General features: G+C 37.8%; 1 protein-coding gene across 2 annotated transcripts; it reads left to right on the top strand.

Moving 5' to 3' along the window:
- Positions 1–3439: 3439 nt before the first annotated feature.
- Positions 3440–19670, top strand: LOC122656697. Of its 2 annotated transcripts, XM_043851311.1 has the most exons (14): positions 3440–3924; positions 10874–10967; positions 11498–11684; positions 11776–12031; positions 12161–12376; positions 12467–12553; positions 12640–12774; positions 12945–13058; positions 13239–13486; positions 13620–13700; positions 13784–14015; positions 14346–14444; positions 14560–14745; positions 19392–19670. In XM_043851311.1, exons 1-14 carry the CDS (start codon positions 3577–3579, stop codon positions 19491–19493), a joined length of 2385 nt encoding a protein of 794 aa, XP_043707246.1. In that variant the 5' UTR covers positions 3440–3576; the 3' UTR covers positions 19494–19670. The 2 variants fall into 2 exon arrangements, with proteins under 2 accessions (XP_043707246.1, XP_043707247.1); XM_043851312.1 differs by lacking the exon at positions 19392–19670 and having other exon boundaries at positions 14346–14439; positions 14555–14664.
- Positions 19671–21514: the final 1844 nt, after the last annotated feature.

The following is a 21514-nucleotide window of genomic DNA, read 5'->3' as shown; positions in this document are numbered from 1 at the left end:
ACACTCTATATGCAGTGTTTAACTGTTTAACTGTTTAATGGATCTAATTTGCTGCTACTAGTTTTCTTCCAAGTTTGGAGATGGGAAATCTTAATGCTTTTGTAAGCAATTAACCTCTCAGTTTGCAACCCAACACCCCTGCAGTCCACATTATTTTTGAAAACTTGGAAGAAAGACAGATGTGTCAATCAGGTAGAGATCATCACCATGAAACACTTGTGAAGTTTAAGCTTGTTGATACCCCCCATGGTTCAAAATTCTAAAAAAGAACATGTTGAATTTTCAGTGAATGCTCAGATTCCACAATGGGCTAGCTGCCAACCTAGGACAATGCAAAATTCTAGATTTGGTAAGAGGACATTTTTTTTTTAATCATGGTAGTGATGGGAAGAGAGGGGAATTTTAACAATTGAAGAAGCAATGTGCCTAGGGGAAATACCACAGATTAGGCCAACATTCCAGCTTCTATTTACAAGTAGCTCATGACTATGTAATCAGAAGAGTTTCTATCAACTGCCGGAGGAATTCAAAAGCCTTGAAGATGAGGAATACAGGGATCAGTTCAAAATATTAACATTACGTTGATTCCCTATTATGAAGCATACCATTTTCTTTGAGGGTAAAATACTTGCAAAACTGTTTCAAGTCCAAGATCCTTTTTTTGAAAGAACTGACTGGTCCAGTACTTAGCATGTAAAATAGAAGTCCAAAGACTCTTAGAAGAGCTTTATTATGAATGGTTGAATCTCTTAAGCCAAGGCCACCAAAACATTTGGGTGAGCAAATGATATGCCAAGAGAACACGAACCAGAACTTAATAAGCATTGATAAAATCCAAATTGTGGCATGTTGAGGAAAAATGAAAGCAAGACATAAGGTAGGAGGGAAATGGAAGACAGAAATGATTGAATTAGTACTGTAAAGCCAGCATGAGGCATGAGCTAAGTGGTTGATCTTCCAAACAGATAATCTTCTTTGAACTCTGTTCACAACATTGTTAAGACATGAAGTTTTTGAGGAGAAAGGAAAGGGTTTGTATCCAGATAGATTGCATCGTTGGACATTTTATGAATGCACAACAAATGAATCAGATGTCTTTTCTCATTTGGTGAAACATTCCTACTAAATAAAATACCACATTTGTCAAAATTAATATGTTGGCTTGATAAATTTGAAAACAAATCAAGAATTGACATGATGGTAAGGATATCATTTGATGTAGCCCTATAGAACATTAATGTATCATCAACAAACAAAAGGTGAGGAATTTAATGGGCTCTTCTAACAACCTTGACTCCTCATAACATATCAAAGGTATCTATAAACATTAAGCAATCAAGAGAGACCTTCTCTCGCAGTGATGAAAATATAAGGACTTAGAGAGCAACCCTTATCAGGTGAGCTCAATATTATCAAAACCAGTTCTTTCTAATTTAATAGAGTAGGTTACTGAGGAAACAAGATGTCCCACCAAGTCATAACATTTGGAGTTAAATACTAGAATTGCAAAGGGAAAAGTTTTCATTGTATGTGAGAGGGTGGGAGTTTCAAGGCTTTAATTAATGAGTGGGGGTTTGTGATTTGATCAACTCTTTATGAGGGGACACGATCGTGCATGCTTACACGGCCGTATATGAAACCTTTCCCCAATTGCAAATCTATCCTTAATAAAACCACATTCAAGCTTAAGATAACCTAATATTCCTTTCTTGTGGGTTAAGTATTGAAAATTTTTTTGGAACCACAACATTATCAGAAATTTGACAACCTATCATATAACAAGCAGCTGGATATGATGAAATATACCTATTTAAGGAGGGGGTTTCAGTCTTTTTGCAAGAATTTTCTAAGACACACTGCACTATATAAACTAATCGGTCTGAAGTCTTCCAGAAACTCGGAATTATTTTTTGTAGATACTACTGTTATGAGAATATGAATAACCCCAAAGGTAGAACGATGTTATACAAAAAATCCTCGACAAATGGAAAAGTATTCTTCTTTTTTTTCTAAAAATGAAAACCTTATCCAAAAATTAAACGTAAAAGGTTTTTGACCGATTATCTTTTGTATCAGCCGATACATGGTAGCGACCTTTTTTCTATTTTTCCATATCATTATCATATATGTGGCTTATGTCATTAAGTACACGTTTATTTATTGTTTCCTAGGACTAGTTTGTTCAAACTTTCCAGTAGTACAGCTATCGGCTTTGGCGGCTTTCTTCGTTTTTCACCTTCTTTGCTCTCATGGTTCTCTGAATCTTTCAAATTTATTTATTTATTATTATTATTAGTATTATTATTATTTTTTACTTTCTGAACCTTCCCTCGATTCTTCTGGCTCTCTGAATTATAATTTAGTATCATTTTAAGATAAGGTTATGGTCGAGTCGTGCATACAGCTTTTGTTAATGGGTATATTTCTAAATGAAAAATTTTGATTGAAATCGATCATCTGTGTTTTTCTTTTTAATACGTTGTTTCATGTTGCAGGTTCATTTCTTTCGAAATCTTCCACTACAGATTCCGTAAAAGGTTAGCATTATTTGCAGTTCGCTGAATTTCGTTCAAGATTCGATCAGTTTTGTAGTTCTGATCAGTTTTGTAGTTCTGATTGGGGCCCAGATAGGGATTTTCGTTAATATATCACCTTCTTTGAACTTTTGGATCGTTAGTTGTGTGTTTTTTTTTTCTGTCTTTCTTGTTCTTAGATCCTCTGTGCTCACAGTTGCTTGCAGTAATTTGCTTCGTTTTAATTGGTTCTGGTTGTTACATATACGAATAAACAATTTCAAATGGTACCCATGTAATCAAATCTCTGAATTTAGATTTGAGTGAAAGTAACAGTTGCTTGCCTTGGGCGAGGAGGAGAAATATAAGTGTGTGTGAATGGATAAAAATAATATCAGCTAGTAAGAGCAAAATAGTCACAAAAAAGTGGTCAAACTTGATCACTGACAACTCTTTATCTCATTTCTCTACCTGGTTCGGTTGAGATTGAGATGAAGGAAGAGGAGCTAAACTAGGTATTTTGAGCTGGCAAAACTGTATTGTCCTTGACACCAAAATTGTTACTGTGAGAAATCGTACCTTATTTTATTATTATTATTATTATTTTTTTTGGGGGGGGGGGGAGGTACTCAGGTTCATGCTTTCGATTTATTCAATTATTTTTCCTTAGTATTTTTTTTTTTTTGGGGGGGGGGGGGGTGAGGGAGGTACTTGGGTTCATGCTTTCGATATTTTCATTTATTTTTCCTTTATACGTTTTCTTTTGGGGTGGGGGTGGGGGTGGGGGTGGGAGTGGGGGTAGGTAGAAGGCTGGTATTAGTGTATTACTTCCTCAGATATATGGAAGTCTCTCTAGTTACAATTCCTCCTTTTTGATGTATGGAAACCTCTATGTAGCTATGCATTAATTCCCTTGTTTTTGGCAGGCATTGTTGTGCAAGCAACTATTGCATTCTGAATTCTGACAGCTATACATCTTATGGTCGTAGCTTGAAAAAATGGACTCATTTTAGTTCATAGAGTTGATTGAGGTGGTCTTTGACAGAAAGGTTTTTTCAAGATAATGGGCTTTCTTAAGACATGGAGATGTTCATGGTCTTTGGTAGCAATAATTGCTTCACTTGTGGTGTTGGCTTCAATGGTTCATTTGTTCTTGGTTCCTTTGGTGCCCTCTTCTCTCTATTACACCAACAATCGAGAAGTTCAGAGTTCTTGTTCTCCACTTATTAGATCGAGTGAAGGAGGGAAGGATCATGTGGTAAGGAATTTTGAGCCAACTCTTGATTTAGAACGTCGGTTCCCGGCAGACGTGCATAAAGCGGTGGACTACCATGGTACGCCATGGCAAGGAAAGATCGGCCGGTGGCTTTCTGGTTGTGATTCAGTTACTATGCCAGTCAGTGTTGTCGAGGTAGGAAATGGAAATATCTTTAGAAGTGTTCTCATTTTGATTGACTGGTCTCATTACTTTTCTTCATTGCAGTGCCAGCTTGAATATTGATTTAGTTATTATTACATGATGTCTGAGAAAACAACACCCCTTGGATTATCTTAAAGTTTCAGTTTCTTTTTTTTTTTTTTTTTCCCGGGAGAGGAACTTTTCAGTTTTATCTGTTTTGATATTCTTCTTCTTAGATGAATTGTTCTTGAAAATTAAACTTCGAATAGGTAATTTTTTTTTTCCCCCCCTTTTTTAGTTCTATCTTGTTTCTATTGATTCCATTGTTAAATTCCTTACATGAGATTTGGTTTTCTTGAAGACATTGTTGGTTTGTGTAGCAATTAAATTATTGGGTCAGTTGGATTTCCACTACAAAAACTGTTGGATTGTATGGGCCAGAATACCGTGGGGGTATTCTGGACTCTTTCCCTGTTTATTATTCTCTTTACTATGTACAGCCAACTCATTATTAGAGTCGGCTATGTTGGGGCAATTCTGTCCATGTAATGTTTCAGTCTTTATTATAAATATACAGCTTGGGATCAGTCTTTGATCATCCAAGCATTCAGCTCTAGTTTTATTCCTGTTAACATGGTATCAGAGCAGGTTTCAAAACTAGGGTTCTCCACAGCCCCATTCTCGATATCCCTCTTCTCCACTTCTCTTTCTTCTCTCCTCCTTCTCTTCTCTTTTGTTCTCCATTCTCACATAGGGCAGCACTGATGAGGTGATCCATAGATCCAGTTGCTGCCCTCCTTCACCTCATTCTATGCTATTAAAAATCTGATCGATAGGGGCTTGCTTCCTGCCTGCGAAATTTGAAGACTTCTTTTTTTTGGACTGATTTTTTTTTTGGACTGATTCAATCTCAACTACAAGAAATAGATCTGCAGCAGTTTCTAAGCCAAGCCTCCATCTTCAGCCAGAAATTTTGAAGCCTTCCTCTTTGATCGATTTTTTTCAGGTTTTCCCAAAACCCTAAAAATATCGATCTCTGGGTTTTTGATCTCTGTTGGTGCTGATTTTTGGGGAGGTGATTCAGCAGTCCTTCAAGGCCACTCGATCCAAATTTCAGCCTCATCCAGTGTTTTTTGGTGCTGTTTTTTCCCCTCAATCGATCTTAACATAATCAGGGTTTTTCTCGAAACCCTGAAAATTCGATCTCAGGGATTTACCTACCTGTTGCTGCTGATTCTTGGAGACACATTTGAGTATCTTTCACAGAGTCTCTCCTCTTATTTCTGGACATTATATTGGAGTTTTTTGTGGATTTCTCATCACCACAGCCCCTCTCTGCGATTTAGGTTTTTCTGTTGTCAATATGGTTGATTCAGTTACTCCGACTGCTACTTCTGTGGGTGATGGCCAAGGCAAATCAGATTATCATATTTTTCCTCCTAATCCAATCAAATTGGATGGCACTAATTACTTGCTTTGGTCTCGGTCTACGTCCTTTGCCATTGCTGGTCGTGGCCTTACTGGCTATATTAGTGGCACCAGTATTATGCTAACTGAGATTAGTGCTACTCAAGAAAGATGGCTTGCAAACAATGAAGCTCATGCCCTACCTCATTGGCTCCATGACTTCAGACCTTGCGAATGGGTTTCTTCTCCTTGATACAACCTCTAAGATTTGGGCTGCTTGCTAGGAAACTTACGGGAAACTTGGCAATGATGCCCAGGTGTATGAACTCCGGAAGAAGGCTCTACACACTACACATGGAGAATTATCTGTCTCCAAATATTTTGCTACTTTGCATAGTTTTTTGTAGCAATTGGACCACTTCTCTGATTATCACCCGACTACAGCTGCTGACATCATTTCATACAAGAAGCATGTGGACAAGATTCGGGTTTATGATTTTCTGGCTGGTCTGAATGTGGAGTATGACTAGATTCGTGTTCAGGTGTTGGGCCATAAGCCTTTTTCCACGCTTGAACAGTCATATGCTTTAGTCTCCTTTGAGGAAAACCGTAGGGCTGCTATGTTGCATCCTCCTATTACTGACAGATCAGCCCTCCAGACTGCTGCCCCTGCTACGCTTGCACCTATTGGCACCTCTTCTAGTGATTCTACTCCCGGCACTGTTGTTTGTGAGCATTGTCACAAACCTCACCACACCAAAAAAAAAGTGTTGGAAACTTCATGGGAAACCGGTTGACTTTGAGACTAAGCGGGTTGCCTAGAAAAAGTCGGGAACAAGGCCAATCATATTGAGTCTGTTACCATAGCCCCTGCTACTGACACTGGTCTATCCCAGGATGATCTACAAGCATTCCTTCGTGTGCTAAGGACTTCTGCTGCTACTGCCTCTACTACATCCGCTACTACTTCCAACTCTTCTGCTACTCTAGGTTCACACTTTGCCCGGTCAGGTATTCCATTTGGTGGTCATTGTGCTTTTGTAGCTTCCCATCCTTGGATCATAGATTTTGGAGCTACAGATCACATGACCGGTTGCTCTAGTCTGTTCCATCGTTGTTCTCTCACTTCTGGGAAAGACAAGGTCAAAGTAGCTGATGGTTCCTTTTCTTCCATATCTGGTAAAGGAATCATCAACTGCACTTCCTCTCTTCCTTTGTCCTCTGTTTTACATACTCCTAATTTTACTATTAACCTTCTTTCCATTAGTAGTATTACCATAGTTGTCATGGCGTCCTGGCATTGGAGAAATGGCCATATCGACCTACGCCATGGCGTCTGTTTCCCTAAATCTCCTATTTTAGCCTTGCTCTCACCATTCGGTTGCCAGCAGAATTTTGGGGCTATTTCTCGTGGGTTTGGACGATTCATCCTTCCAAACCTTTGGCTCAGCCCCTTTCAACATTGAGGCTCCATCACACGTCAAACCTGCACCTCCATTACTACCGTTAGATTTGGTTAAGCTCCATCGATCTCTTGGTTGCAAGTTCTTTCAATTAGATTCTTGGTGCCCTTGAGAGAACAGGTTGTGGCGACTCTTGCCTGAAGCTTCGTATCGATTAGGTTCTTACAAGGAAGGCCCACTTTCAAAATAACTTCCATTCTGCCACTGGTTGGCTGAGGAGTTGTGAGGTTGAAGAAGACTGAATTACTTTGTTTTTTGTTTCTTGATTCCTTATCTATTAAACCCATTTTCCATAGTTCCCATTATTACCCTTTGCTTTTACTTTTATTCCCACCATCTATTATTTTCCATTTTGTTCCAAGTATATCCTTTACCCATTAAACGTGCTATCCCACTTCCTGGTTTATTTTCTTTATTAAATTGATTTCCATTAATTACAGTTCTGGCACTCCTTTAAAACTTCAGATTAATTACAATTCCGCCATTACTCCTTCTTTAAAACTTCAGATTAATTACAATTCTGCCATTGCTCTTATAAATCTTGATTTATCTACTAGTTTGCCATTCAACTTTGGATTTAATTACAATTCTGCCATGGTCGACATGATCGCAATGGCAACGCAATGGCGGGCGACGTGTCGATATATCGATTAGACACCCCTCCACCGACTTGGATCGCCGTAACGCCGTGATAACTATGAGTATTACTCGTGATCTTAATCGCAAAGTAACTTTTTTAAAATCCCATTGTGTTTTTCAGGATCTAGGCTCTGGGAAGACGATTGGATTGGGTAAAGTACATGGTGGATTGTATCTGCTTGAAGATGGTCGTCACTTTCCACCACCAATACCTTCTCCACTGCACCAGAACTCCTTGGTTTCTTCTGAACTTTACCAATGGCACTCTAGATTAGGTCACCCTCCATTAGGAACTTTAGCACATTTATTTCCTAGTTTGGTCACCCAATGTAATAAGGATGACTTTTTTTGTGAGGCTTGTGTTTTGGCCAAACAGACACGTTCAACTTATTCTTTATCAAATAAAAGGAGTTCTTGTTTTCAATTGGTGCATTCTGATGTTTGGGGTCCTAGGCGTAAAACATCTCTTTCTGGTCATCGATGGTTTGTCTCTTTTATTGGCTGTCACTCTAGGAATACAACATGGGTGTATCTTTTACACAGAAAAAATCAGGTTTTTGAATGTTTTCAACATTTTCATAAAATGGTCCAAACCCAATTCTAGGCTACTCTCAAAATATTGAGAAGTGATAATGGAACTGCGTATAAAGAATCCCACTTTCAAAAATATCTACCTGACTATGGTATTGTTCACCAAATTAGTTGTGTTGATACCCCTGCCCAGAATGGTGTGGCAGAAAGGAAAAATTGCCATTTGTTAGAGGTGGCCAGGGCTTTGATGTTTGCAAGGCATGTCCCATCTCTATATTGGGGAGATGCTGTCCTCACTGCAGCCTATCTCATCACTAGATTACCTTCTCGGGTTCTTGACTCCTGCAGCCTAACTGATGTTTTAATGGGAATTCCTCCTTTATTGTAACTCCCAAAGTGTTTGGTTGTGTGTGTTATGCTAGAGATACAAAATCTCCAGGCAAACTTGAACCTAGGGAGTTACGTTGCATTTCCTTGGGTTATTCTCCAACCTAGAAGGGTTATAAGTGGTTACCATCCCCCTTCCCGCCGTACTTTGGTCAGTATGGATGTTGTCTTTCATGAGACCATTTCCTATTATTCTTCACCACCTCTTCAGGGGGAGAGTTCTAGTGAAGATGTGTTGTCTTTTGGAGGTTCCTCCTTTTCTAACCCCTACGGCTGCGCCCAGTCCCCTACGGCTGCTGTCCAGCCCCCCATGGCTGCTGCCCAGCCTCCTTTGAATTCTGCCCAACCTTCTTTGATTGCTGCCCAACCTCCTCTGGCTGTTCCCCCCTTATCTGAAGGGAATCCTTTACAGGGGGAGACCATGGAAAAAAAATGTTGTTAATGTTCCTATTCAAGGGGAGCTGACTCCAGTCCAGAGAACTATTAGTGAGTTTCAGAAGAGGATTGACAACTCTAATATGATCACCTATAAAAAGGGTGGCACCAAAAGACGGTAGCTTCAATCCACTGTAGCACCAATACCCATATAGTTGCCGGCTCAAGATCCAGATCCTTCCTCTCCTGGTAAGCCCTCTTCTTTTGACCTACCTATTGCTCATCGCAAAGGTACTAGGACTTGCACTCAACATCTCATATCTCGTTTTGTTTCGTATAGTTCTCTTTCTCCTTATTTTTCGTGCATTTGTATTTTCTCTTTCTTCTGTTTCGATTCCTAAAAATTAGCAGGAAGCATCTACAGATGGAAAGTGGAAGGCAACAATATTGGAGAAATGAGAGCACTACACAAAAATAATACGTGGGATCTTATGGCTCTTCCTCCAGGGAAAAAACCAATTAGATGTAAATGGGTCTTTGTAGTCAAACAGAAGGCTGGTGGTACAATGGATCGATACGAGGCACGTCTGGTTGCAAAGGGGTTCACTCAAACTTATGGAGTTGACTATCAGGAGACCTTTGCACCCGTAGCGAAACTCAACACTGTAAGGGTGTTATTATCTTGTGCTGCAAATCTTGGGTGGGATCTTCAGCAGTTGGATGTAAAGAATGCCTTCCTCCATGGGGAGCTTGAGGAAGAGGTATATATGGATATTCCACCACGCTTCTCTGACGACAGGACCAGGGGCAAGGTCTGTAACTTGAAGCGTGCCCTTTATGGGTTGAAGCAGTCACCTAGATCTTGGTTTTGTAGATTTCATAAGGCTATGATTTCAGCAGGCTATAAGCAAAGCAATGTTGATCACACTTTGTTCATCGACGAGTTGGTGACAAGGTAACTATTCTCATAGTCTATGTGGATGATGTTGTGGTCATGGTAATGATTATGATGCTATCAAGAATTTGAAGTTCTTCCTTTGCTGTGAGTTTGAAGTAAAGGATCTGGGGACTCTAAAACATTTTCTAGGGATAGAAGTTGCTCGATCTTCGAAGGGCATCTTTCTTTCTCAAAGAAAATATATCCTAGATTTGTTGTCTGAGACTGGGTTGCTAGAGTGTCATCCTTCAGATACTCCTATGGAAGCTATTACATGACTTAAGGAGAAAGAGAGTGAACCTGTTGACAAGGGTCGTTATCAACGACTAGTGGGCAAACTAATCTATCTCTCTCACACACGACCTGACATAGCCATTGTTGTAAGTTTGGTGAGCCAGTTTATGCATGATCCCTATTCCTCTCACATGGAGGCAGTCTTTCGTATTTGTGGTATTTGAAGTTTGCTTCAGGAAAAGGAATCATTCTCTCTCCCAATGGTCATCTGAAGGTTGAAGCTTATACTGATGCCGATTGGGCTGGCTCCACTGATAGAAAATCAATTTCTAGCTATTTGTTCCTTTGTGTGTGGGAACCTTGTCACATGGCATAGAAAGAAGCAGAATGTTGTGGCAAGGTCTAGTGCTGAAGCAGAGTTCCGTGCGATGGCACAAGAAATTTGTAAACTTCTATGGCTTAGAGGATTGTTGTAGGATATTGGTGTTGCTGTCCATCTTCCCATGATGCTTTATTGTGATAATAAAGCAGCCATTAGCATTGTTCATAACACTAAGCATGTGGAGGTTGATCGACATTTCATCAAGGAGAAGCTCGAAGCCGTACTCATCTGTGTTCCCTTTGTGAAGTCTGCTGATCAGTTAGCTGATGTGTTCACTAAGGGTTTAAGTGGCAAAGTGTTTCTTCCTATCTTAGTCAAGTTGGGAATGCGTGACGTATATGCTCCAACTTAAGGGGGGAGTGTTGGATTGTATGGGCCAGAATACCATGGGGGTATTCTAGACTTTTTCCCTTTTTATTATTCTCTTTACTATGTACAGCCGACTCATTATTAAAGTCGGCTATGTTGGGGCAATTCTGTCCATGTAATGTTTCAGTCTTTATTATAAATATACAACTTGGGATCAGTCTTTGATCATCCAAGCATTCAGCTCTAGTTTTATTCCTGTTAACAAAAACTGCTTATAACTCTTGTTTGTGGTGACAGGAAATAGGTGGGAATGGCTGCAAGAATGACTGTAGTGGTCTAGGTGTTTGTAACCGGGAATTGGGACAATGCAGGTGCTTTCATGGATATTCTGGTCAGTATTAATTTTTCCTTATTATTTTCAAAAGCTCATTTTTTAGTCTTTTCGGTTATGGCTATTCAACCTTCCAGGGTATCACCTCATTATTTACTATTTACCCGGAGAAGGAAAAGACAGGGGCACCTTACTCAAGTTATGAATTTTGTGTGAACTAGCTTTATATTCTTAACAACTAGCTTTCAAATCATTCTTGTGACATAACTGGAAGTTCACTAATTATATGAGTTGTTTAAATTCTAGCTTCAGCATTCTGGGGTTCCAATTTGCAATAAAAAAATGTTTTAATTCCTTGCCCTTTTAGTTATAATGTTGAAAACATTTTCCAGAAAATTAGAGTAATATGACACATAGAAACATATTATCAGTTTTATGGATAAGATAACGTGTAGAAGCAAACTGCTTTTATTTTACTAATTTTGAGGAAAATGAACAACATTTATAATTTTGTATATCTCATTTTCTTCTGATGGCATTTATGTTCACTAACTAATCATTTGGATCCACAATATCTGCTAATCAAACAGGGGAAGGTTGCTCCGAAAGATTGCAGTTGGAGTGCAATTATCCAAGAACACCAGAGCAACCATATGGGCCATGGGTTGTGTCAATCTGTGCCTCTTATTGTGATATGACAAAAGCAATGTGTTTCTGTGGAGAAGACACAAAATATCCAAATCGGCCTGTTGCAGAGGCATGTGGATTTGAACTGAGGTAAAGGCATTGAACTTTAGTATTAGCTTCAATTATGGTATCTCTGCAGTTCCTACAAACAAATTAATTTGAGGATAATAATTCTGTTCAGCTCTCCATCTGAACCTGGTGCTCCAAAAGTGGCCAATTGGTCACAGCCTGATCTAGATATTTTCACAACGAACAATAGCAAAGCTGGATGGTGTAATGTGAACCCGGAGGAAGCATATGCATCCAAGGTTAGATTCAAGAAGGAATGTGATTGCAAATATGATGGCCTCTCGGGTCGTTTCTGCGAAGTTCCTGTGCAGTGCACATGTCTGAACCAATGCTCTGGTCATGGACATTGTCGTGGTGGATTTTGTCAGGTATGGAAATTGTGATACTTTCAATGTTTAGTGTATATTCTAGTCTAAAGTCATGATATTTGATTATTCCATTCTTTCTTTTTTCTTTCTAATATGACCCAACTAACTGCATGCAGTTTTCATCTTTAGTGCTACAGTGGTTGGTATGGAACAGATTGCAGTATCCCGTCTGTTTTATCATCTGTACGAGAGTGGCCTCGATGGCTTCGGCCTGCCACAGTTGATGTTCCTGATAGTGCACAATTCAGCAGCAGCCTTGTCAACATTAAAGCTGTGATTAAAAAGAAAAGGCCCCTTATATATGTCTATGATTTACCACCTGGATTCAACAGTCTCCTCCTTGAGGTTGTAATGGGCACCTGCAACTGTTACCCATACAAAGCACACTGCAAACTTTTATTCATCTTCTTCATTTGTTGTTCTTGGGTATTGCAGGGTCGACATTACAAGCTTGAATGTGTAAACCGGATATATGATGATCAGAATGCAACATTGTGGACAGATCAGTTATATGGAGCACAGGTGTAACTTGACTCCCTGATGCCACCAGCTCAAAAATATTGAAGTTATTGCAGCATCCATTGTTGTTTGACACTCCTCTTTTGCAGATTGCGCTCTATGAAAGCATCCTGGCTAGCCCTTATCGAACATTAAATGGTGAAGAAGCGGACTATTTCTATGTTCCTGTTCTAGATTCATGCATTATAACTCGTGCTGATGATGCACCCCACTTAAGTATGCGGGTATAATTCTATACTCACATTTGCTTTGGTATTGTAAACTGTGTGACTACTTGATAAAGTTGCCCAGAATGTTTTTCCTGGTAGTTGCGAGCTACTTTATGTATTCATATTTAAGTGTCTAGGTTACAAGCTTGTACCTGATTATAACCTCTGTTTTTCTGGAACTTCAGGAGCACATGGGTTTGAGGAGCTCTCTAACCCTCGAGTTCTATAAGAATGCATATGATCACATAGTTGAGAATTATCCTTACTGGAATCGCTCGGCAGGAAGAGACCATATCTGGGTATGATGTAGACTGAGAATCTTCATTGGTTGAAAGTGTTGATACTGGGTAGAGCAAAAGAGAATGAATATCTGTTACTTTGTTATTGATAGGAAAAAAGAATATTAAGAAATTCTGTGATATTGCTTATCTTCTCCTTCGTGTGTTTCTAATGGTGTTGCATCTGTATCCGAAAGGCAGTTTTTTTCATGGGATGAAGGTGCTTGCTATGCTCCTAAAGAGATTTGGAACAGCATGATGTTGGTACACTGGGGAAACACAAATTCAAAGCATAACCACTCAACAACAGCATATTGGGCTGACAACTGGGACCATATTCCTTCGCATAAGAGAGGCAATCATCCGTGCTTTGATCCTGAGAAGGATCTTGTGCTTCCTGCATGGAAACGACCAGATCCAAGTTCCTTAAGATTAAAACTGTGGTCGAGGTACATGTCTCATTGAAACTTTTATTCGGCTAACTTTCTACTTTCCTTAACATTACTGATTAAAGGGGACAAAATCCACCAATTGATAGTTTACCAAGCAAAGATAAAAATCAATTGAGCCTTATGCTTGCAGGCCCCATGAAAAACGTAAGACACTATTCTACTTCAATGGAAATCTTGGACCAGCTTATGCTAATGGCAGGCCAGAAGATACGTATGTTGAACAAGATGTACTCCTTATGGATTTGGATTTTACTTTTACATTCCTAATGCATCAGCTTGGTGTCGATTATTTAGGTATAGCATGGGTATCAGGCAAAAGCTGGCGGAAGAATTTGGATCAAGCCCTAATAAAGAAGGAAAACTAGGGAAACAACATGCAGAAAATGTTACTGTAACCACAATACGAGCTGTGAATTATTATGAGGATTTGGCAAGCTCTGTTTTTTGTGGGGTATTACCTGGAGATGGTTGGAGTGGTCGAATGGAAGATAGTGTCTTAAATGGTTGCATCCCTGTGGTTATTCAGGTATTGATTTCTTCCACCTTGTTTGTCTTCCAAGCATTGACAAGAGAAAATCTGAGGCAACTGACAGGTGTGAACAGTATTATATGGTGCACATTCTGTTTAGATGGTTATGATTCGGGAATTAGGATAACAATTGGGTTTACCTAATATATCTCCTAAATAGGTCTTATCAAATTGTACATTATCCCTATATCCATGCTGGGCATAGTGCTCATGTTGGTGGAATGTCTATGTCTCCTCCACCTTGGAGCTGCCTAATATTTCCCCTAAGCCAAGATGATCATCAGGTTATGTTACTGCAATGATTATTGGTTTCTTGCTTCATTTCAGGATGGGATCTACGTGCCATATGAGAATGTGCTCAATTATGATAGCTTTGCTGTGCGAATTCAAGAGGATGATATTCCAAACTTGATAAAGATTCTAAGGGTAATTGTTTTCTTTGTTAGTTACTAAAGTTGGATCATAAAATTTTTATCTGGGAGAATCAATAATTAATGTTGTGGCTTGAACTTCTCATTTTTTTCTTCTTAACTAAATGTAGGGATTCAATAAAGAAGAAACCGAATTCAAGTTGGCAAACGTTCAAAGAATCTGGCAGAGGTTCTTGTATCGTGATTCTGTTTTACTTGAAGCTGAACGTCAAAAAAGTGCTTCTGGCCGTGTGGATGAATGGGCTGTTGAATTCTTGAGACTGATTGAAGATGATGTCTTTGCCACATTCATACAGGTAGCTTCCATCTTGCTGCCATTTATGCACTTTTCCTATAAACATACCAGTGAATAACTTGACATAAAGCTCCCTAAGATCAGCCACCATAAATAACAGAAAACACCTCATATGCTGTGAAATGGGTCATGGTAATCTAGAATGATTTAGTTTGCAAGATAATGACACAAAGAATTTATAATATTTCAAAGTAAGGATCAACTGAAATGTTCTATACACATGCTGAGATGGAGAATCAGCCTTACACAATTTGGTGGAGTTTATTACAATCAAATATAGATTTGAGATTCATGTACTCATTCATATACAGTGGTATGATTATGACTCGTCTACAGAAGGCTTTGACCTAACAAGTTCAATATTTGGTAAAGAAAAGTTGGTAGGCAAGAATTTATCCACGCCATTGTAGTTCCTGCTGGCTTGCCATTGTCATTTGTTGTACCCCTTTTTTGTGTGTTAACTTGTCTCAGTTATGTACGTATGTTATTATTTTAAATAAGATTCCTTAACCAAATGGAAAACAGTGGGGAAAATGAAAAAGGGCAGAAAGAAGGTCATTTCATGAAAATTGGACTAATATTAGCTGATGGACCTGGTTTAAGGACTACTTCATGGACCGTTAATTTTCTTTAACCATATGTTATGGTGATGAAATATCCCTCCCAAGACATAATGAACAGACAAAAAGAGTACATATTAGCTAGCACTTCTTCAGTGGACCTTAAATTTTATTTACTGTTTATTTGAAATTATATGGAGGGTTAGTTAATTGTTTGACACATGATTATCAGAACCCCTGTATATATGAGGAATGTCAGGATCTATACGCATCAGTATCACAACAGGAGTAAAACCTGCGATGGAGCCAATTTTATTGAGCTTCCAAGGGCAAAAACTGGTGTACAATATGCAGAATATCCTTAGGAAAAGAGGACTAGGACAGACCCTGAAAGGGATAACTCAAAGCCCACCACGAAATAGAGTGAGTGAAGACATTTACAGACCTCCTTACATGGAGGAAAACAGAACAGTCAAAATCAGACGCAGGTACTTAATATCTACAATAGACAATATCTTGTTAGGTAGCTGAGAAGATGAAGAGGTTTGGTAGGCTGAAAAGAACAACAACTAGAAACCCGAATCACAGTGGACCAGAAAACTGGGGCAAAAACTAAATGGAGTTGAACTAAATAAATATAAATCCGATGGGGCTGAAATTGTTATATATTAGAGATCCTAATGGGGTGAGTATGTGGGCTAAAATATCCAAGTAAACTGATGGTTAGATTAGGAGATATGAACATGGACAGAAAATAGCAAGTAAAGAGAACTAGCGTAACTCTCAATCTACCAGTCTGATGGACGCCAAATTAAGGTTGAATGCAGTAGCTAGGATGGGAATCAACACAGTCAAAATTCAACCCAATCTGATGCTTACATACTCGGAAAACAGTGACTGAAAATCAGACATATATGCTGTGAAACATTCCTATCGCATATTATAAACAGTGCATGAGAATAATAGAAGACAAAGAATTAGAACAGCAATAACAAGGGATTAAATAAACACAAAAAGAAAGGTCAAAGGTCATCTAATAGTAGGCCATGATGGAGAGAAGTAGCGATGGAATGTCGGCAAACAGTGAATGAAAAAGAAGAAAAGTAAAAGGAAAAAGAAGGGAAGAAAGGGATATGACCAACGCTTCACCAACTATGGCCTGTGGTTGGGCTTCACCACCCTCCCAATCCAAGGTATTTCACCACCTTGGGTTGCACTTGTTTCACCAAAAGAGCTATTCTCAGCATCACCATCACCATCACAGAGAAACATCCAATTGATCAAAATCCAATATCTGTGGGCAGCATGCCCCTCCCCCCCACCCCATCCCCTTTTATTTATTGTAGTGATAGCTACATCATAAAAATAGGAAACTTTTCTAAGAAAGAGATCTTTTACAATATGGAAACTCTAAAAAATTAGGAAGTTAGAAGAAAAAGAAACAACTAAGTAGCAATACTAACTTAACCTAGAAGTAACTACCATTACAACTTGGAAACTATTATAACATAGAAACTAACTACTTAATCCTGTATAGTCATTAAATCCCCAATAATTGAATGGGCCTGTTACAATAGAAAACTAAAAATTACTTAGCCCTTGACCCATATAATCCATTGGGGACTTAGGTTTGGGCCTAACTTATTGAACTGCAGGTTCAACTTGACCCAAAAAACTGAACCAAACCCAAATCCGAAAATTCTTCTTCCATGGGTTTATATCTGCATCAGAGGACATCATGTACTCAATGAATTTGCTTCGTGTTCAAAGGAAAAGCAGCTCCTTTGGAGGCCAAAACCTCATGAAATCAAGGTCAACAAATTTACTTTATCGTTGGGACTTTGTGTGGTTCATTATTCAAGTCAAAGTAGGATTCTATCTTGTCAAAGTTGGATTTATTTTGGAATCATTAGTATAGTTTTGTATATGGTAGTTGTAAACCTGCGCAAATCAGAGAAGAAGAGTGGAAGAGAAAAAGAGAGGAAGAGAAGAACTGAATCTCACATTAACAATCCATTAACCATAATAGAGAAGGATACAAAATTTATGGACTAGGGTAAAGGGAAAAAGACTAAAAAGGGCCTCACTTTTGCCCAGCAGAGTCCCGGGATGAGCGTCTGACGCTAATCCCGAGACCCTGTTTTGGGTCCACCATATGACTCCTAACAGTAGTGATGATACTACTACTACTTTATTGAATTAGTTGGACATCTTTTGCTAAGTTAATATATGGTAGTAATGGTCCAGCAAGGGGTGCACCTAGGTAAACAATCTTCTTCTTTTCTCTCTAGACCCATTCAAATCTGCTTATCTTCTTCTTCTTTATGCTTCCATTTATTCTTTCTTCTTGTTAATTTATTTTTAAATCAGATATTGTGTTTCGTAATATAAACCCTTTTTCTTTTTTAAAATCTTCACCTGATTTCTTGACATCTTGCCACTTAGTCGAATATCTTTCAATTCTTAATAGTTTTCTGTGATCACAAATCATAGTTACAGCTGTGATGTGTCAGATCTTACTTTTTTATAGGATCCTTGGATCCTCAAGAATTGAATCACATGTGACTTCTGTTGTTCTTTCCTTCTGATCATAAAGTACTTAATTTTTCAGTTCATGTAAGCTATTTTTCAATCTGGTTGATTATCCTATAGTTGCAAGAATCATATTATATCTCTCTCGCTCTCTCTCTCTCTTATCTGCTTTACCGTTTTGTTACCCTTATTTGTTTTACACCCTATCCATCCTTTAAACATTGAAAGGCTTATGTTATATAATCGGGGTTTGTTTGGAGCATAGTTGTCATGTCGTCACGGCGATCCAAGTCGGTGGAGGGGTGTCATGTCGATATCTCGACATGTCGCCCGCCATGGCGTTGCTATGGCGATCATATCGACCATGTTTTATTTTTTCTATTTTTAATGTCATTTAGTATGCTATAATATATACCCTATAACATAAAAAATTAACATGAAAGTGTACTACTAGTCTACTATGGTTTGATTCATGAAAGTGTAATATCCATTAGTGTATATGAAATCATGGATTATCAAATAATTGATAGCAATAGTCTTGCTGATAATAAAGTTGAAAAATCATGAGAGTTGAGATATGATTCACATGAAAGTGACTACAAAATTAACAAAACAAAAATACAATTACAAGAACGTAATTTATATTGAGTGAATAAAGCTAATAAACAACCCATCTAAATAAAATAAAATAAAATTGCTGATGTGAATATGTGATTGTGTATCAGTCAATAGTGTATTAGTGATTTCTGTTTGATGTTTTTTTAAATTTTTTTATGTTAAGGAAAAAGCATTAAAATAAAAAATGGTTAAAAAAAGTATTGTTAAAAAATTAAGTTTTATAATTTGAAACAACCATGTCGCCCGATATGACCATATGTCGTGGTATGGCGTCGATGGCGGCGCCATGGCAACGACATGGAGGCCATATCGGTCGATATTCTTACATCATCCATATCGGTGGTCGATATGCCCACTTCTCCAGCGATATGACGCCATGGCATCGACATATCGATGCCATGACAACTATGGTTTGGAGCCCCTATGCTCATAAGTTGTCAATTTCTTTAACCCACCCCCTGTCATTAACTTCGTTTTGTAATTCCTCTCTGTATTGTTCAGTCACTACAATTGATTTATTTCTTATTTTTGGTTGGTGGGCAGGATATTACTTAGAAGGATAGTGGGTAGAATATGAATTTTTGAATAATTGTATCATTTTTGGTTGGTGGGCAGGATATTACTCCGTTCTAAAGGACTTAATTGCTGTATTTTTGAATGCTTGCAAGTGTTATTACGACAGAGCATATTTGATAACAATATGCACATTTGAGTTTTTAAGTTTTTAGTAGCCTTTACTCTTTCTTATCCAAAGTTAGATGCTAGAATAAGCCCCATGTCATCCTGATATGTCACTCTGCGCATATATGAATTATGTTTTCCGTCATTATTTCATCAGGTATACAGTACTTGTGTGGTAGAATGAATGATATTGTAGAAAAATGTCTTACCAATTGATCTAGCTGATTTTTTTTTAATTTTTTTTTTGTTTACCAAGGTTCTACACTACAAGTTACACAATGATCCTTGGAGACGTCAACTTAGTTACATGAAAAAGGACTATGGATTGCCAACGGAGTGCTTGATAAAAACCAGGTGAGGAGTTGCAAATGATCAGCAAAACTATACTAAAGAATCCCAGTTATTGAGCTGAAGCAAGAAGAAGCAGAGACCCGTCTATGCTCCTGCATGTTTCATTCAACAACTGAATGTGTGAGACCACACAATTGGTAGAGAAAGCGGCATCCAATTATAATTTGGGGCAAGCCCCATTGTAACACCCCCCCCCCAAAAAAAAATCATATTCAAAAAGGGAGAAAATATCATTTAATCGCAAGTTTAATGAGTATATAATTCTGGCCAAGTTTTCCATGTCAAGCAGAAGCAGTGAGTATGATTCTTTTAAACACTATATGTTTGAGATTACATACTTTATCATGGAGAGCTCATGAACTGGAAAGAGGAAAAATTACATCCATTTCTTAGATATTTTTAGTTCTTAGCCTTTATGTCATTCAGTTATAGATGCTGGTTTATAGAGTGTATTGTGCATTTATATGTATTATGAAAGCTGGAATCTATCAATCTTGATTTGTAAGCGTTAGCATGGTTCACTTGATTTGTAAACAAGTTGACCAAAGTAACCTTGGATATTGACTTTAATAATCAATGTCAAAGGCATCAGTCTCAACCATTTTGAAGACTTTTAGATTAGGAGTAGAATTTTTCTGCAGCCGTTAATAATAAAGGTTAACAAATTTGTCAAATATTTGGACAAAAATAGCTACATAATCAAGAATGCCTAAAAATCGATGAAATTTATTTGTACTTCAATTTATCAGGATATTTGGCAGCAAATTCTGTTGATCTATCAATTGGAATAATTATTTCTAGTAGATATTAAACCTAAAAATCTTATATTGTGTTTAGAATATCTTTATTTTTTTAACTAAAAACTATTAAATCATTGTTTTTGATAATTTGAAAAAATATAGTGTTGTTTCTAGTGTTGTTCAATGGACGTTGAGAATATTAAGACATCATCTATGTAGACAATTGTAAAGTTTGTATAAGCATTGATGGAATTCAGAAGAAAACATTTTTTAGATATCTGGATTTGTCAAAATTTAGAGTTCATATAAAATTTAGTAAAGAATTTTGCATTTGATAGACATTCAATAAGATCTCGTTTATCAGGAAGTGGATATCTTATCCATACAATTCTAAAGAGAATGACTTCGTATAAATAATTTTTTTAATAAATTTTAATGGACGATTCAAAATCCCAGTGTACTCCCTCAATGTTCAAATTATGTCTATCAAGCTTAATATTAGTGCATTTATTTTATTGTAGCTTAATAATTAAATGCGACTATTCGATGGTCACTTTTGTCATATCACACTTTCACATGGCAAAACCTAGTGTGATTGATAAGGAATTCTTTCCTAAACGGCCGTATTGGAAAACTTCCGCATATTTTTGAATAGAAATATATAGTAAAAATTTGAGATAATATTAAAAGATATTCTAAAATGGGAATCAACTATGAGAATTTTCATATATTTGGAAAGATAAAGAATTTATGATTTATTTTCCCCAAAAGTTTAATATGGATACTATATAACTACAACAACCATAACCTTATCCCAACTAAATGGGGTCGGCTACATGGATCCGATAGAGGTTAAAACAATAGAAGGAAAAAAGACAAGTAAAAAATAAATAAAAAATAAAAAATCAAAGCAGTAGTCAAAACAACATCCTAGAGACATCCTCCTACAAGGGTGGGTTGGTTACACGGGTCCTCGTCCTCCAAACAATTCTATCTGTGGTCATGATAGGATTGAGTCCTATCAGATGCATATCCTTTCTTACCACTTCTCCAATAATCATTTTAGGCTTGCCCTTACCTCTTTTAGCTCTGTCAAACTGAATCTGATCATTCCTTATTGGTGCATCCACAGGTCTCCTTTGTCCCATTTTATTACGATAATGCCCTTTATCTAGACACGGGACTGGCACTATTATTATTCAAAAGAGAAAGAAGAGAGACTAGAATGACATCATGTCCAAAGTCATCCCTTATGCTCTCCCTTAGATTGCAGATAAGCTTATCAAAA

The sequence above is a fragment of the Telopea speciosissima genome, chromosome 3 (assembly GCF_018873765.1).
Source record: "Telopea speciosissima isolate NSW1024214 ecotype Mountain lineage chromosome 3, Tspe_v1, whole genome shotgun sequence".
NCBI classification, from domain to species: domain Eukaryota; kingdom Viridiplantae; phylum Streptophyta; class Magnoliopsida; order Proteales; family Proteaceae; genus Telopea; species Telopea speciosissima.
Note: the sequence above shows the minus strand (reverse complement) of the source record. Positions and strands in the feature narration are given on the sequence as shown.

Excerpts from the sequence above, each read along its gene's own strand:
- LOC122656697 (XM_043851311.1), top strand. The coding sequence starts at position 3,577 with ATGGGCTTTCTTAAGACATGGAGATGTTCATGGTCTTTGGTAGCAATA. Across the intron at positions 11,685-11,775 it reads GCATGTGGATTTGAACTGAG|CTCTCCATCTGAACCTGGTG; the intron begins GTAAAGGCATTG and ends AATTCTGTTCAG. Across the intron at positions 13,059-13,238 it reads CAGGAAGAGACCATATCTGG|TTTTTTTCATGGGATGAAGG; the intron begins GTATGATGTAGA and ends TCCGAAAGGCAG.